At 47.8% G+C, this 15,807-nt stretch overlaps 1 protein-coding gene and 3 long non-coding RNA genes across 5 annotated transcripts in view; 2 read left to right on the top strand and 2 right to left on the bottom strand.

Annotated features, from left to right (window-relative positions):
- Nucleotides 1-586: 586 nt before the first annotated feature.
- Nucleotides 587-3,606, bottom strand: LOC136112632 (uncharacterized). Of its 2 annotated transcripts, XR_011735803.1 has the most exons (7): nt 2,874-3,606; nt 2,384-2,487; nt 1,759-1,920; nt 1,600-1,678; nt 1,453-1,510; nt 1,145-1,246; nt 587-694 (listed from the first exon to the last, which is right to left on the bottom strand). It is a non-coding gene; the product is annotated as an uncharacterized lncRNA (long non-coding RNA). The 2 variants fall into 2 exon arrangements; XR_010652917.2 differs by lacking the exon at nt 587-694 and having other exon boundaries at nt 729-1,246; nt 2,874-3,594.
- A 1,161-nt stretch (nt 3,607-4,767) lies between these two features.
- Nucleotides 4,768-6,637, top strand: LOC139825615 (uncharacterized). Its single transcript, XR_011735804.1, has 2 exons — nt 4,768-5,962; nt 6,381-6,637. It is a non-coding gene; the product is annotated as an uncharacterized lncRNA (long non-coding RNA).
- Nucleotides 6,638-6,938: 301 nt separating this feature from the next.
- Nucleotides 6,939-15,807, bottom strand: part of LOC139825618 (uncharacterized) — a 128,812-nt gene continuing 119,943 nt past the window's right edge. Inside the window, exon 2 of the long non-coding RNA XR_011735808.1 lies at nt 6,939-8,977. This is a non-coding gene — a long non-coding RNA (uncharacterized lncRNA). The remainder of the gene's footprint in view (nt 8,978-15,807) is intronic.
- Nucleotides 9,147-15,642, top strand: LOC139825635 (uncharacterized). The gene is made up of 5 exons (XM_071799268.1): nt 9,147-9,176; nt 9,359-10,255; nt 12,935-13,196; nt 13,355-13,447; nt 14,119-15,642. The coding sequence occupies exons 1-3, from the start codon at nt 9,147-9,149 to the stop codon at nt 12,992-12,994; spliced, it is 987 nt and encodes a 328-aa protein (XP_071655369.1). The 3' UTR covers nt 12,995-13,196; nt 13,355-13,447; nt 14,119-15,642.

Here is a 15,807-nt window from a genome sequence, read left to right as displayed (position 1 = left end):
ACAATGGTGACAACCAGCCACAGGCCCACAGAAACCCTGTCTGTCCGAGATGTCCTGTCTGTCCTGTCTGTCCCACACCTGCTCTGAGTGGGGATGGCTTTCCTGTAGGTCCTGTGCTGTCCCTGCCACACAAACGCAGTTGTGCTGGAGAGCCCTGTCACATCTCAAGTAGCACCACAGGCCTGGATTTGGCCATGACATTGAGCAGCTGCCCTGAATGAGGTTGGGTAACGGAGGGATGTACCTGAGACAAATTGCCATTCTTCTCAGTGGAAGCCTGGTGAATACAGCTGATGGAGAAGAGGAGGAGAGAGGCTGAGCCATGGCATCCGTCAGGCTGGCCCCCAGCACTACTGGTGCAGCTCCCCAGACCCAGAGCCGGCGGGGAGATGCCGGCATCCAGGTGCGAGGCTGCAGGGTGCGCACTGCTCTGACACCAGGGCTGGACGGCAGCAGCCAGCACGGCTGTGGGAGCTGGGCCAGCGAGAGGAATCCTCTGCTTAGTGCCCAGCTCCGGGAGGAGCTGAGGAGCCTGAGGAGGATCAGGGAGTGCGAGAGGGACATGGAGCAGTGGAGCCGCACCCGGCCCTCCCCGAGTCCTGCCCAGCAGGTGGACAGGGCGCCCGGGACAGAGGACTCCCTGGGCTCTCTCTGCACTGACTGACAGAGAGCTCTTCAGACTGCTGCCCAAGGGCTTTGGGGGAGAGAAAACATCAGCTGCCCTCAGGTTTTCCTTCACAAGCTTTTCCTTTACTGTTTCTTAAAGAATCATTTCACATTATTCCCCGTATGTTCATTAGCATCTTTCCTCCTCTCAAAGTCCTTCACCAACTGAAGATTTCTTTACAAACAAGTCTGACCTTCTAATTCCTAAGAAAAATTTAACCATGTCAACAAAAGACGAGTGGAAGCCACCAGTGTGCAGTCCAGGTTAAAATCTCTCTGGGTATCCACGTGACAGAAACAAAAAATGGAATGAGGACAGTTTCTCTGACCATATTTGAGCTGTAACCCACGCAGGAAACTCCTGTCACTGCAAACCCGGGAGTCATCCAATCCACCCAATGGCACAGACGGGGAGTGGAACTCCTCCGGCTTCTTCCAGACACTCTGCTTCTCCATTACAGACACACAAAGCAGTTACCTGGAAAACGAAGGCGTACGCTCCTTTGGACTCCTGCTAAATTCCATCAATTCCTTCACAAAATCATTTGTAAACTCGTCAGGTTTCGACTGCATCTTTTCCCTGTTGAAATAAGTTTCACCTTTATTACAATTGCAGTTTGAACTTTATTATGAAAAGACACCAATAAACAAACCATGGTCAATATAAGAAGAGGCCACACCATGAATCCTGGTGCCAGGTTTGGGCCCCACACCTCAGGGCTCAAAATGGCGACCCCAAGGGCACCAGAATCACCTCAAGGCCCAACATTTCTGTACGATACTCACAGTTCCCAGGCTGCTTTGTCACCTGCTGAGCACATTGCCCTGGCTCTCATTGACGGACCTTTTGGAGTGGGGAGAGGAGAAAGAAAAAAATCCCATTCAGTTTATGTGAAGAGAAGGTTTTTAAGGAAATTCTAAGGTTATAGTTACCGGTTGTGGGGCCTGATTGTCCTTGGGGGCCCAGGAGATGTGGTAAAGCCGCTTGTCTTGGAGCAGGAACCTGACAGTCCTGGGGAATAAAGGCAAACACATGGAAAAGAAGCCCTACTGAAACCCAAAACTCATGGTGTATATTGCAGTAAACCTCACCTTCTCTGCTGACAAACTGCTGATGGGCAGAGAGGAAGAGCTGGAAAGTTCCGCGTTTGTCACCAGAGCAGCAGGAGGTGTCACCAGCGGTGGCGGCTGCTGCCAGAGCTGCTTACGGACCCTTTCTGTGTAGACAGTTCCATTTCTGAAGTTGTTCACAGCCTAGAGGCAGAAAAACCATTTACAGAAAGGTGACGTCACAGAATATATTCCAGAAACTTCAGCAGATCTCCACACAAAAGCCTCTGCGGAGTCAAATTACTTGTGCATGCCTGCAAATGCCATCAAACCTAAAATAAATCAACATACAGAGATAGGAGCCTGTCACATTAAACATGGATGTTAAGGATTGGTATTTAATCCTTCATTTAATACTTTGGTATTTAAACTCCTTCAGTGGTAACGCTGAATTTGAATGTGAGGCGACCACGCTAAACAAAACTGTGACCCGAATGGGACAAACTGTCTCTAAATTTAGAGTTGTGACCTTGTGGAACAGCAGATAACGGGTTTGAACAGGAAATTCAGCCTTAGGCAATTCAGCCTTGCTTAAGGAGACGTAAATCCATGTTTTTTACACACAGCCTTTTCTTGCAATCAGCTCATGTAAAAGTCACCGCGTTACCTGGCGTAGGAACTTGTTGGCAAATAAAGCATCCGGAGAAACATCCGTCCGGTGACAGGTTGGGCATTTATGTTCCTCAGATTCCAGTAACGCTGTCCTGATACCTGTGAAGAATTAGAGCCATCCAAGTATTTTTGGCCAAGCTAAGGACATTTTGTGGGTTCTAATCAATTATAAAAACACTTAGATGATTAATGGGGATATATGGTCTGGAATTAAGAGCATGAAGCTCTAAATGTTCAATAGTGTAAAAAGTTTCTCGTATGCAGCAAATAACTATTGAGTTTCGATATTCTGCTCTGCAAAGGAAAGCTTCTCCAAGCTTTGGGTTTCACCAAAGGGAGATAAGAGATGGAATTTTCAGAGACAGTGACAACGCTTCTTCCCCCATCACCACAGGTGCTGCCAACTCGCTGCCGTTGCCGCTCACACACTGACGCGGGGTTTCTCTCGTTGCCTTTCGGGTCAGTCCAATTAATCCCGTACTTACGCGTTAATAATCGGTATTGCGTATTTTCCGGTGTTTGTCAGCAGCGCGCCCCTTGTGCTGGGATCCTCAACCTCCATCAGGAAACTCCTGGGAATTCCTGTGCTCTTTTTAATCCTGGGAACAGGCTCAAAAGTTTTGTCCTGTTAGGAACAGAAATGCAGACATCTCTCATCTGGAGACCCACACTTCAAATGACATTTCAGTGATGATTTTAACTAGCGAAAGCTTTCAATCCTCTCCTTTTGCCAAGCATAAGGGCTGCGTGAATATTCAACAAAAGACTTGTGTAACGGAAACACACAAATATCCAACAGGAGGGGTCAGCAGAAACATCTCGGGTTTGTACGGAATCCTGAAAACTGCAAAATGTCATTAAAAGAGTTCAAAACAGAGAATTTTCCAGTAATACTGAAGTGGATAAACAGGCATGAAGGATCACAGAGGATGCTCTACAGCCATATTTATTGTCTACTCCCTAGAAAAAGAACACATTACATTAGAATTCCAGGTTGTCCCTCCCTGAACTCCTGGGTCCCTTGGGGCTCTCCCAAGGTAGTTCAGGGAGGGACCCAGGACTTCAGGAGGGACCCCAAACCCTGAACCCCTACAGAGCCCCATACGATACTCATAGTGCCCCATAAGTGACCCTTAGCCACCCCCGAGTGCCCCATAAATGGCTCATAGAGCCCCATAAGTGACCCATAAAGCCTCACAAGTGACACATGGAGCCTCATAAGCGCCTTTGGTGACCCCCAAGTGCCCCATACCGACCCACAAGTTCTCCTTTCATGCCCCATAAGTGCCCCATAGCACCCCTTAAGTGACTTATAGAGACTGGGTCCAACCCTGAACTCCTGGGACCCCCCGAACTCCTGGGTCCCTTGGGGCACTCCTGGGTCCCCCCCTGAACTCCTGGGTCCCTTGGGGCACTCCTGGGGCCCCCCCAAAATCCTGGGTTGCTTTGCAACATTGCTGGACAACCTCTGCATTTCACCCCAAGAGAAACAATTCTTCATAGGATAATATTAAAATGGAATATTAAATATCACGTGTTTGGAACGCAAACCTTTCGGCTCTGTTTGTACCTCTGTAACTAATCCCATTTTCTTCTGAGCTACGTGTAGAACAATCTGTATTATCCAGTATTTTTAAGCTCTAGATAATTCGATGGAGAAGATCTCCACTGTCCATTTAATTGAGAAAATGGAAATTATTTGGACCTTCAAGCATTAATCATTCAGATCAACCACTCCTGGTTTTGTTTTTAAATGCATTTACACGCTTTCATCCACAAGTCAGCCAACTATGTTCAACTTTTTATTAATGGTTCTTTCATATACACGTTATTTTTTCAATGGTGATGTAACGCAGGTCAACAACTACAAAATATTTAATTCATCAGAATAATCCAGGAGTTCAGGTGGGGATCCCAAGGGACCCAGGAGTTTGGGAGGGACCCAGGAGTTTGGGAGGGACCCAGGAGTTCAGGAGGTACCCAGTCTCTATGAGTCACTTATGGGGCACTAGAAGTCACTTATGGGGCTTCATGAGTCACTTGTAGGGCACTATGGGGCACTAATGGGGAACTTGTGGGTTGCTGTGGGGCACTTGGGGATCACAAACAGGCATGAACTTCCCCATGAGATTGCAGAACCAAGGACACATTCAGAATCGAGATTTAGATTTCCTTTGGTGGCTGCCTTCCAATCTGATTTCTCTCCTGAATGTATTAAATTAAATGAAGGAATTAAAATGCCAGAAATTTTAATTTCTGCAGCGAGAGAGGGAAGAAGTTCCCAGTGGGAAGAGTTCTCGGAAATGAACTCCAGCCTCGAAATTCAGACATCACTGTGCAATCGTCCACAGAAACATGGAAAAAAGCCAAATAAACTGTATTTATGAACACGGAGCTTGTGTTGATACACATGCTAGTGAAAAATAGAGAAAAATAACTGTTTTCAAGAAACAAAAACCCACCTGAATTAGTTGGAATACAATATATGCAGTTTCCGTTAAAATAAAGACAAAATATCAAAAACCCGTCAGAGACACATAGTATTCAAGAAAAGCAACAAATCCAGGTCCAGACCATTTACCAGTCCAGTGTATCCGTGTGTTTCTCATTTATATAATATTTTAGCAGCAGAATGACAGTGTTTGCAAACCTGAAGAAAAACACCGCCCCCTTCCCAAAGGTGAATTCATAGCTGTGTAGCAACGATATTGAAATTCACGGCGATCCATCAAAGCCATTTTTGTACTCAGAGGGGCCCAACAAAATCACTGCAATTACACGGTTTTAGGAACAAATCCCCAAGTATTTAAGGACACGCCAAGGAAGCACGGAGCTGCACAGCAGTGTCCTCACAACAACGGCGTCACTCACCTTCTACCTTGCTGAGGCCAATATTTACAACGTTTACTGGAAAATACATTCTGTTAATGCTTGGAAAACTCATACAAGGCTGCGTTGGTTACAATTCAGCATGGTGTGCAGGAAAAAGGGTCAGATAATGTTTTTACATACGGCTTTTGCTGTTCCGCTCACCGGCTCCTTTGGACAAAGGTTCTATGTCACCCGGGTGGGGCAGCCGAGCGCCCCCTAGGGGAGGGGGAGCCTGTCAGCCCCGGGCTGTCACTGCCTGCTGTCCCCGCTGTCACCAGCGAGGCCTCTACAAACCAGCCATAACTTCCCCAGACTTGGAGCCAAACTGCTCCAAGGTCTCCAAGACAAGTCGAGAAGAATGACACGGGACAGAGGGACCTGATGGACCCACACTTAGACTTGTTTCCAGTCCTGCCTCATGTCCCATCTCTTGCTGCTCCTGACTGAGCTTCCTGGATAGGGACCTTGGTCTTGGTTGTTGCCGGCCTGGTCCAGGACTGTTGATGGACCCTGTCACCAGCAACCAGCTCTGCCTACTGCATCCAGACCCTGTGGGACTGTGCCCCTGCTGCTGAGTGTGCCGTGGATGCTGCCATCCCCCTTGGCTCCTTGCTCGTCACCGCTCACACAGACATCCTGCTCTCGCTGCTGCTTGACACAAACTTCCTTCTTCATGGGATCTCTGCCTTTAGAACCTCCTCAGGTACACAGGTTTTCTAAGATTCGTACCCTCTGTAATAAAACCACTTAGACATCCCTCTGATGCAGAAGATAATTTGACTTATAACACTTAGAAGACACCAATGGCCCTAAGCCCTTGTCTAATCTCTTTCTGAAAGTATTTATGTCTCACTTCAGTAATGTTCCATGCCATAAGCAGTCACAACTTACATTCCAAGAGGGAAAACCACTTTTTCCTGTATATTTATTCGCTCCTTTATCTTTGTGTCTCAACTTTCATATCACAAGAAATAGGGAATAATCATTCCCAACTCTCCCCCTATCCTCCTCCTTTTTTTTCTTTTTTTTTTCCTTTTTTTGTTCCTTTTTTTTCCTTTTTCCCCAGGTACCATGGTCCATATCCCTGCTCACCCTTCCTGTCCTCCTCTGTATAATTTCAGGAGCCAGAGCCTAAGCTATCGTTATCACAGACCTGCTGATGCACTGCAGCAAAGACACAACGCATTCCCTCACTCAGACCAAGCGCAGTGCAGGGGGAACATGTTCAGCGTAGAAAACAGTTCATAATACGGAAGATGAACAGAGGACGCTGGGAGGCATTCTTAAGTTCAGTACTTTGTTAATATTGTGTGACTAAGACAAAAATTCTTATTCTGTACATGTAAACACAAAACTATTCTACACTGTACAAATTTCATCCCGATACACGGTGCTCTCATTTACTCCTTAGATAACTCTGGCCTCAGCCTCCCTACACTAACATTAATAGAAAATGTTCCCTTTTCCCAGGTCTGCTGGAGGACTCGTCAGCTACTTGCAGACTTTCCTCTTACCCTCAGTCCTTGAAAGTTTACCCTTCTTACACTGGAAAAAAGCAAGACTCAATGCATCTGGCAACCAAACAAACGTTCACAGCAGGATTCTGATTTGCAGATGTCAAAGAATCCTGTTATTAACTTTGACCTTCAATTTTTCTTATCAAAAACAGAGAACGAAAGTTGGTACTGAAGTCCACATTCTTTAGTTTAATCAAGATTAAGATAATGTCCAGAACTATACAGATATTGATCCAGACATATTAGAAACAAGCAATGAGGTTTGGAAAAAAAGGTTTCATTCTGTTATAAACAGCAAACACAAATTCTTCATGAACAGTTTATTTGCTTATTTTCCCAGCTGAAGCCAGTCCAGAATTTAGTCAGGACAAACATGAAGATGAGATTTTAAGACTGATTTGAAGACAGCACGAAACACTGAAACTAGGCTTCTCATGAAAGAGAAGTTCTATTTAGATCCTTTTAAAGTGAAAAGCAAGTATTTGGTATGAAAGGGAAGAACATCAAAGGAACCAAGTTAAATGCAATATTAACACCAGACACACACTAAGAGCAGAACTGCAGGTGAACACGTTAAGGTAAACGAGTGTACTCAGTCTGACAAAACAACAAAGAAAAGTAGTTAAAACTACCGTTACAATAAATCTCTACTATCATCCTAAGCGATACTGTCTCACTGTAATATTCTCTATCACTCTGTTCACTGTCGTCTTTTCCATTTTACCTAAATCCTTAGGGCTGAGGATGATTTTTTCCATTTATTTTGCTACAGGACTCAGCACCAAGTAGTCTGAGCACTAACTGAAGCTGACAGGCACCCAAACTACACAAATAAGTTAGAAAGCCTGGAGCTCTACTGTAACAGTTTGGTCAGCGGTAGAAATGTGAATGAGAACTTGAGACAGAAATGTTTAAACCAACATTATTTAAGTGGCAAAGATCAACACTCCCACCCAACTTGGTGTCATCTGCGAACTTACTAAGGCTGCACTCGAACCCCTTGTCCAGATCATTGATAAAGAGATTGAACAGAACTGGCCCCAATGTTGAGCCCTGGGCAACACCACTCGTGGCCGGCCAACAACTGGATTGGATGCCATTCACTGCAACTCTTTGGGCCATAGTAAAGCTTGAAGTACTATTTCATTAACAGCCAATAAACTTCAAGCCTGCTACTTTCATATTCTATGCACTCTTTTAAAAGAACTTTTTGCCCTGCTAAATGTACAAACTTCAAACAACTGTAATGCGTTGTTTTGCAATGAACCACTAATATTCAGAGATGCTCTATTCCTGAGACAGAACAATCAGGATAGTAAAGCATCAGTTTGAAAACGGCAAGATGGAATTTAAGCATTCCGCCTTGATTAATTTTCACAGACTCTTCAATGCTGACAACTCTGAAAACAGAAAAAATATATTAAAAATGCAACATCTCTAACAGAGCAACACCCAAGTAACAAACCGTATTTTCAAGATATGATGGCTCAAAAAGGCATCAAATGTACACGCATCCAGAGAATGTAATTAAGACAAAAAACCATCTATAAGAATTTTTCAAAAGTATTTCTTTACGTTCTTTTGGAACCACTCAGTCACAATATGTTGGCTTCTGTCCAACAGAACTGGAAGCATACACAGTTTAGACTCTCGTTCTTGTACCCACTGCAAAGAGCATTACAGAGCTTCCATCAACAAAAAAACTACAGCAAATGGAACATGAGAAGCACAAAAAGAAAAAAAAAGCAAAAATGATGATACAGAAATGAGAATTTCGGAGGTTGTCCAATACTCTATCATCGCCATTTCATACATACATTAAAGAAGCGGTTAGACTTTGTAAACACTTGCTGAAAATGAACCTCCCCAAAGTCTCTGACATACAACTCTTCAGGTATACATAATTGATTTTTTTTCACTGGGTTGGTTAATAACCTTAAAAAACATTGTCTGAATGTTAGTCAATATTTACTAAATAGAGATAAATTCATCAACATATTAAAGTTAAACCATAGTTATAACCTCTATTTTACAGAAAAGGCACGAAGAGAACAACACTGAATATAAAATAATTTTAACAACTCCTATCCCATTCAGTCATTGCCTTCCATACAAAGCTGGATGAAATTTCCACGTGCTTCTGGTGCTTCTTTTGACCATAGTTCTGTATCTATATCTCCTGCTGTTGTCCGCGACAAAACCTATAGAGATAAATACATCATTAGTTTTATTGTAACTTTGTCACTGTGCAAATAATATCTTTGCTAAGTTAAACCAGTGCTTCTGAACTCCTTACATTACTAACAGCAGCAGACATTCGAATGTGCCAGGCAGCTGCTGTTATCCCAGACAGCATTGCCAGTTCCTAAGATGCAGTTCTGGATCGATACACATGGCAAGGCTTTGAGGCCAATAAGCTGTGGTACCCGACACACGAGAGAAACCTAGATACCCTTTCTCGCTTCCATAATGAAGCAACATAGGAAACACAATTATGCCTTAAATCTCCAAAGGCATTATACCTCTCTCATGAGCAATACCATTAAATCAAATGAAAGATCATATTAAAATGAAGAACTTAGGCTACAGTCAAGAACAGAGGAAACGAAACCCTTCAAGGGCTGCTGTGCCATGGCCCCACACAGCACACACCGCCTTCGCCTCAGGCCGCATCTTCAGGGGCTGCACCGCCTCAAACTATTCAAACCGGCCCGCAACGCGGACACCACCGCCACCACCACACCCGTGTCCTCCTCACCTCCCCCAGCCCTGCCACACGCAATTCCTTCACACCCCGCACCATTCAGCAGCAGCCCCTGTGCACACCGCGACCCCCGCACCCGGCTCCTCGCAGAGCGCGCGATCCACGCCCCGAGCGGCCCCGCGCCCCACGCCCCGCGCACGCGCGCCAGCAGCGGCTCCCGCCCGCAGCCCCCTCCCTGCGGGGCAGCGCAGCTCCCTCACCCCCGCCGGCCTGGGCTCGCCCACGGCAGCCCCTGCCCCCGGCGAGCCCCCCTTGCAGTTGGTGGGGGGCTCCTGGATGCAGATGTTGCTCATGGTGGGGAAAAGCGAGTCCCAGCAGGGGACCAACCATCCAGGCCCGGCAGCCGGTTACGCTTCGCCTGCAACGCTGCCCGCCCCTCCGAACCTCCCGCCATCTCGGACGCATCTACGCAGCCCAGGGAGGTGGGGAGGTGGCTGCCCAAGCCAGGAGGAAGGAAGAAGGACGAAGGGATGAGTCCCCGTTTGAAGTCTCTACGGGAGTCACTGAGGAACAACTTCCTTTCAGAAAGACCTGCAGCCTTCTCCAGACATCTGCAGCCCCTCCCCGTGACTCCCGCCCGGTGCTGAGGTCCCCCGTCCTCCCTGGGAGAGGTACGGTCCAAGAGTGCGCCGGGCAAAGCCTTCCGGCGGGAGAGGCGGCGCCGCCAGCCCAGTCCGGGCGAGGACGGCGGCGGGAGGTGCGGAGGCGCTGCCGGGTAAGGGGCTCCCAGCCAGGTTTGCGGGGCCGGCAGTCTCAGTGGCCGCCTGGGCCCACGGCTGGCGTGTTGGAAAGGGGAAATAAGCGGCGGGCCGATGGAAAATGACGCGGGAAGGTGGCGGGGCCGCGCGTGCAGCGAGAGGCGGGGCGGGCGCGTTTCCCGGGGCTGCCGTGGAGAAGCGTTGCTCCGGGCGGCACAGCCGGGGCTCTGAACCAGGCGGCGTTGCGGTAGCGGGAGGGAGGCCGGGAAGCGGGCTGAGGGAAGCGGGCAGGGGCTGAGCGCAGCCGTGCACTCGCTCCCTTCTAGGCCTGCGGGGCCTCTCCGCAGCGTTTCGGGTGGATGAGGACCAAGTGCTGTGTTCCTGTCGCCTGTTAGTATAAGCCACCTTCTGCAAAGCTGGATCCAAAGAGTGGTGGTTGTTCTTAGGCTTGGTTTTCCTTGCCGTTTTTTGTTCTGGATTGTTTGTGTCCCACTAGATTATTGCTTCAATAGACCTGCTGAGAATGGTGGGGAGGCAGGACAAGCAGGGACACCTGCTCTGTTTGCAAGGGGTTTAGATGTACGTTAGACCAACATACAGCCATTGCTTCATCGTTCTTTCTTGATCCTGAGACGTGAGGAGCGTTTGACTGTTTTGAGTATTTCTTTGACATGACATTGCAAGGTACAGGTGTACTTTTGTTCCTTGTTTCTTGACATTTCCTTCCCTGTTCCTTACCTCCTTGACTCTCCTGGATTTCCCTCAAAAGACAGCCGTAAAACATGCGCCTAAGCACTGCTGAGTTTATAGACCCTGAAGATGATGGCAGAAAACCATGTGTTATAATGGAGCGTATGTATTGTTATTGCTCAGCTTTCCAGCACTCTTCATGGCATAGACCAGTAAGTTGTCCAAGTTTTCAAGTCAGTTTTCCAGCCTGGGGTTTGAAGGGTTCTCTGTTTATTTGAGTAAAATTTTCTGAAGACGGTGCTTGTCTCAGTAAATCAAAGTTTGAATTATTGGAGATGATGTACCCCCTTTCTGGTTTTCTGATTTCCGTCATGGGTTTCTTGTTATGTTTGCTTAATTATTTATTTACATAAATGACCTAGTTATTCAGAAAACTGTATATAACTGTTGAAGGCACTGATTTTTTCATACTCTGTTCAGCTGAAGATAGAAGGGCACTGTCGAGGTTCGATTGCGGGGTGACAATCAAACCCTAGCAGATGTATTGTGAAACCCCTCTCCCCCCACTTCCCCCTTTTGCCCTTCCCACTCAGCACAGGCGATCGGGAGGGAAAGGAGGACAGAGAGAAGAGAGTTGGGAAATTAAAAATGTTTTACTAATGCTACTGATAAAATAGAGAAAATAATACAAAATATACAAAACCAATCTTGAAAGTCCCGACAACTGCAGAGCAGGCACCCGAAGTCCTGGACTGGACTCTGCAGCAACCGGAGCTGGATTCAGTCTGTCACTGGCCTCAGTTCGCAGGGACCACTCGCAAGGTCCTCTCCTAATGTCACCACAGGGAAAAGGGACGAGATCCTCGTGATCTCCCACTTTTCTATGAAGTATTCACGTGAATGGGATGTTATACTCAGTTGGTCAGTTTTTGGTCACCAGTTTCTCGTTGTCCCTCTCACGAGATGTCCATCCGTGCTTATCAATAACCTCACATCCCATTGCTGTGTTCACCAAAACATGGATCTGGTTCTCCAGGAAAATGCAGCTGATATGGAGCTTTCGCTGACAGGGAAATTCACTACAAGAGAAACTTGGTTTTTAACAAAACCAGGACAGGCACCTGTTTATTTTGGAAATTCAGTTGTGACTTTCATTACACAGGCTCAGAAGGTAAAAATACCACCGATCTGGTTTTGAGGATGGGTCTCTGGGGTTTCTCTTTTTCAGAGTCCTGTCCTGTTGTGTCTGTTTAACTAAACTGTGGGCTCAGATGGGAAAATTGCGCACTTTCTGTAACTGAAGTTTGTACTGTTCTGATCCGCTATCTCCACGCTTTTCTGTTACTCTTTTAACTTTAATTCACATTTACTTTCTTGCACCCATTAGTTCTTTGTATTTGGTGCCACGTTTCCTGGATTCAGAATCACTTCACAATTTGTTTCGCTTTTTAAAAACATTTTTCTCTCTGTCTTTTGCCACTTTTCAGGAGTGATTATTTATCTTTTTTTAATTGCCTTTTTAAGACAACTCTTGCAATTAAAATGTCAATTACTTCAGAGTTTCCATTGAATGTCTGTCAGCACCCACGCACTGCTATAATTTATAAGTACACTTGTTGTGGATCACTGGAGTGTCACAGCTGTTACTGTGTTCATACTGTAACTGAAGAAATGCATAAGCTTTCAGAGAAGTTGAATAATTGTTAAAATTATAATGGAAAGGTCATAATGAATCAAGTGGGGGTTTGGCAATAACTTATGTAAAACTAAATGATCCATAGCCGTTTATAGTCGCCAAATTTGTTCTGATCAATTGCTGCACAGAAAAGTGACCTTAGAAATGCACTGGTTTGCTTTTCTTTAAGTTATTTTTAAGAGATTTTAGTGTATTTAGTATCCGGAGAAGTGATAACTCCTGTCTGCATGGTGACTTTGTTAGGCCAGATTTAAAAGAAACTTGAGAGTTCTGCTTAGCAACATCAAATTGATGAGATTTTCTCTTTCAGGTGGCAATAAGGACAACACCAGAGCAGGATGCAAGAAGTGTGGCTGCCGTGAGTCTGTAGCTTAGCATTCCTGTGTATTCCGAATTACATCCATAAGTTACAAACCACCTTTTGAATTCATTTTATTTCTTTTATTATTTCGACAGGTGTCCTAAACCTTCTTGGCTTCCAGCCCCAGTGGCATTTGTGATCCCCAGGTCACCTCCCTCTCCCTGGGAGCGTCTGCTCCTTTTCGGGCTGCCAGCCTGGACTCGTTGAGTAGGCAAGTGTGACGTGCTGCCCCCTGCAGCTTCAGGTCTTGTCCTTGTGCTCATTGTCCTTGGACCACGTAGCTGAAATGACCCCGTACTTCACCGGCTGAAGTTCGGTCTTCCATGGTGCACCAGACGTTCTTGTTTTCTCCACCCCGTTTTTCTGCAGGGCTTCAAGGAAGAACGCGAGGAGCAGGGAACGTTCCTGGGACAGTTCACTTTCCTGGCGGCGCTGAATCCCAGCCAGACCTTCCAGCTGAAGGTACGGGGACACAGAGGGAGGGGAACTGTAGGAGAGGAGGAGAAATGCAGTTGAATGGTGAGAGGCTTCCCTGCCAAAGGGTACAGGCAGCCCTGTCCTTGAGCGTGTGCCACGCTGGCCTTTCTTCTGCTTTCACTTCCTGGAGGCGGATGCCTGCACTGCCGTCTTCTCTTTCATTTTGGGTGCTTAGTGCTTAGAAGCACCACAGTTGAAGCTGGAACCAGCTTGACTGTCTGGACCCCAAGTGCACACAAGTGGCCACATCCCGTAGGATGCACGACTGCTGGTCTGCCAGTTAGGGACCAGAAATACTGGGCTTCCTGAGGGTTCTGTAGGTGCAGGCAATGACCAGAGACAGGGAGGCCATTCTGTTTCCATGGCTTTCTAGAGAAGGCAATGAGACGTTATAGTCACCCCAGCACGGGGTCTTCTGACTGTGGAAGCCTGTGCCCCAAAGCAGGTGAGAGCTTTCCAGCGTATTTGCTGAGCCATGTGGTCGCTGCTTCTTCCTTTGCTGTTCTCGTGGCCCAATGGGGTAGAGCAGGATAAGAACATCTTGACCAGGACAGGTCAAAAGCCCCCGCGGGGCAGCAGGAAGGAAGCTGCGGCACTTCTGTCAGTGCTCACGGGCCAGAGAGGAAAAGGCGACTCATTTCTCCTTGTCATTGCAGAACGAGCTCCCTGGGGTCGTGAATTACATCAGGCTGCAAGTGCTGAGCAACTGGGGCCACCCGGACTACACCTGCCTGTATCGGTTCAGGGTGCACGGGGATCCGCCCAAAGATGGGGGAGAGGTGTAAGTTCCATCTGTCAATAAATTCCATTAATGTTCACCCGGTGGAGTTCCCGTCTGCTTTGCCTGTGGTGCTGCCTGGTCCTCCCTGAGCTCGCTGGAGCTCCCCGTCCTTCTCTAAACCCACCAGCTTATAGGAGACTTCAGGAGTCCACAGCAAGGTTTTCCTAATTAAAAGAAACAGGAAAACCCGTAACAAATCTGCAGAAAGCCTGACATCCGCACACTCGCTGCCTACACAGGAACATCAGCAAGGCCCTTCCTGTGCACTAAAGATGGAATTAATGGACAGGTTTCCTGTGCAGGAAGCAACTAAGGATCAGCTGGGTGGAACCATCTGTTGTTACCTGTTTTCACAAGAAGCAGAAGCTGCTTCAGCTGCCATCTTTCAGTCTGTTGCTGATGAGAAAATGGAAGTGTCTTTCTTTGTAAGAAGGCAACCTTAATTGGAAAGTTGGTTCGTGGACTTATTTGCCTCTCTGGGCACCTATGGACTTAATAGCCCAGGAACCCTTACAGAGTGATTAGCAAAGCAATCCCAGGACACTTAAGAGATCCCATGCCCACAGATCCCATGCCCACACCAGTCCGTCTTTCCTTTTCACCCGAGCTCCCCAGGCCCCAGGGCAGGAGCAGGCAGGGCAGTCGTGCACTCGGGCTGCACCAGGGAGGGGAGAGCAGGACCAGCGCTTGGCACCCAGGGCTGGGAGCAGCAGTTTGTGCTCTGAGCTGGGGCTTAGTCCATGTGCAAGCCCAGCACGGATCCAGATACCAAACTGAGGGTGTCAGTTCATCCCCGGTGCCACACACACAGCACCTTCTCCCATCGCCTCCTCCCAATGAGCTGTTTTCCAGCCCCTTCCAGCTCAGCCCAGCCCAGCTCAGACAGCTGCGCTCTGGCTCAGGGCTGCCTGGGGCTGGTGACCCTCGGGGCAGCAGCAGGAACCGCTCTGCCCCTGGGTGTGGGGCTGTCCCTGCGCTGAGCCCTCGGGCCCAGGGCTGCTGAACTGGGCCATGGTGGGGCCCAGGGGTGCTGAGGTCCACAGGTCCCCCCGGTGTGTCCGTGCTGGGAGACACCTGCTCCTGCAGCACCCCTGGTACTGATCCCGAGCCTGGTCCATCCTCACCCAGAAGAACACTTTAGTTTGGTTTTTTTCTTAAAACTGGAGATAATTCACAGAATCACAGAATTGCCTGGGTTGGAGAAGACCTCAGAGCTCATCCAGTCCAGGCCTTGGTCCAACTCCAGTCCGTTCACCAGATCATGGCACTCAGTGCCATGGCCAATCTCAGTTTACAAACCTCCAGGGCCGGTGAGTCCAGCACCTCCCTGGGCAGCCATTCCAATGCTGACCACTCTCTCTGCACAGAATTGCTTTCTCATCTCCAGCCTCAATTTCCCCTGGCAGAGTCGAAGCCCCTGCCCCCTTGTCCTGTTGCTGACTGCCTGGGAGAAGAGCCCAATCCCCCCTGGCTAGAACTGCCCTTCAGGTCGTTCTAGAGAGTGCTGAGCTCAGCTCTAAGCCTCCTCTGCTCCAGACTGAACAAGCCCAGCTCCCTCAGCCTC

Source organism: Patagioenas fasciata, chromosome 25, assembly GCF_037038585.1.
Source record: "Patagioenas fasciata isolate bPatFas1 chromosome 25, bPatFas1.hap1, whole genome shotgun sequence".
NCBI classification, from domain to species: domain Eukaryota; kingdom Metazoa; phylum Chordata; class Aves; order Columbiformes; family Columbidae; genus Patagioenas; species Patagioenas fasciata.
Note: the sequence above shows the minus strand (reverse complement) of the source record. Positions and strands in the feature narration are given on the sequence as shown.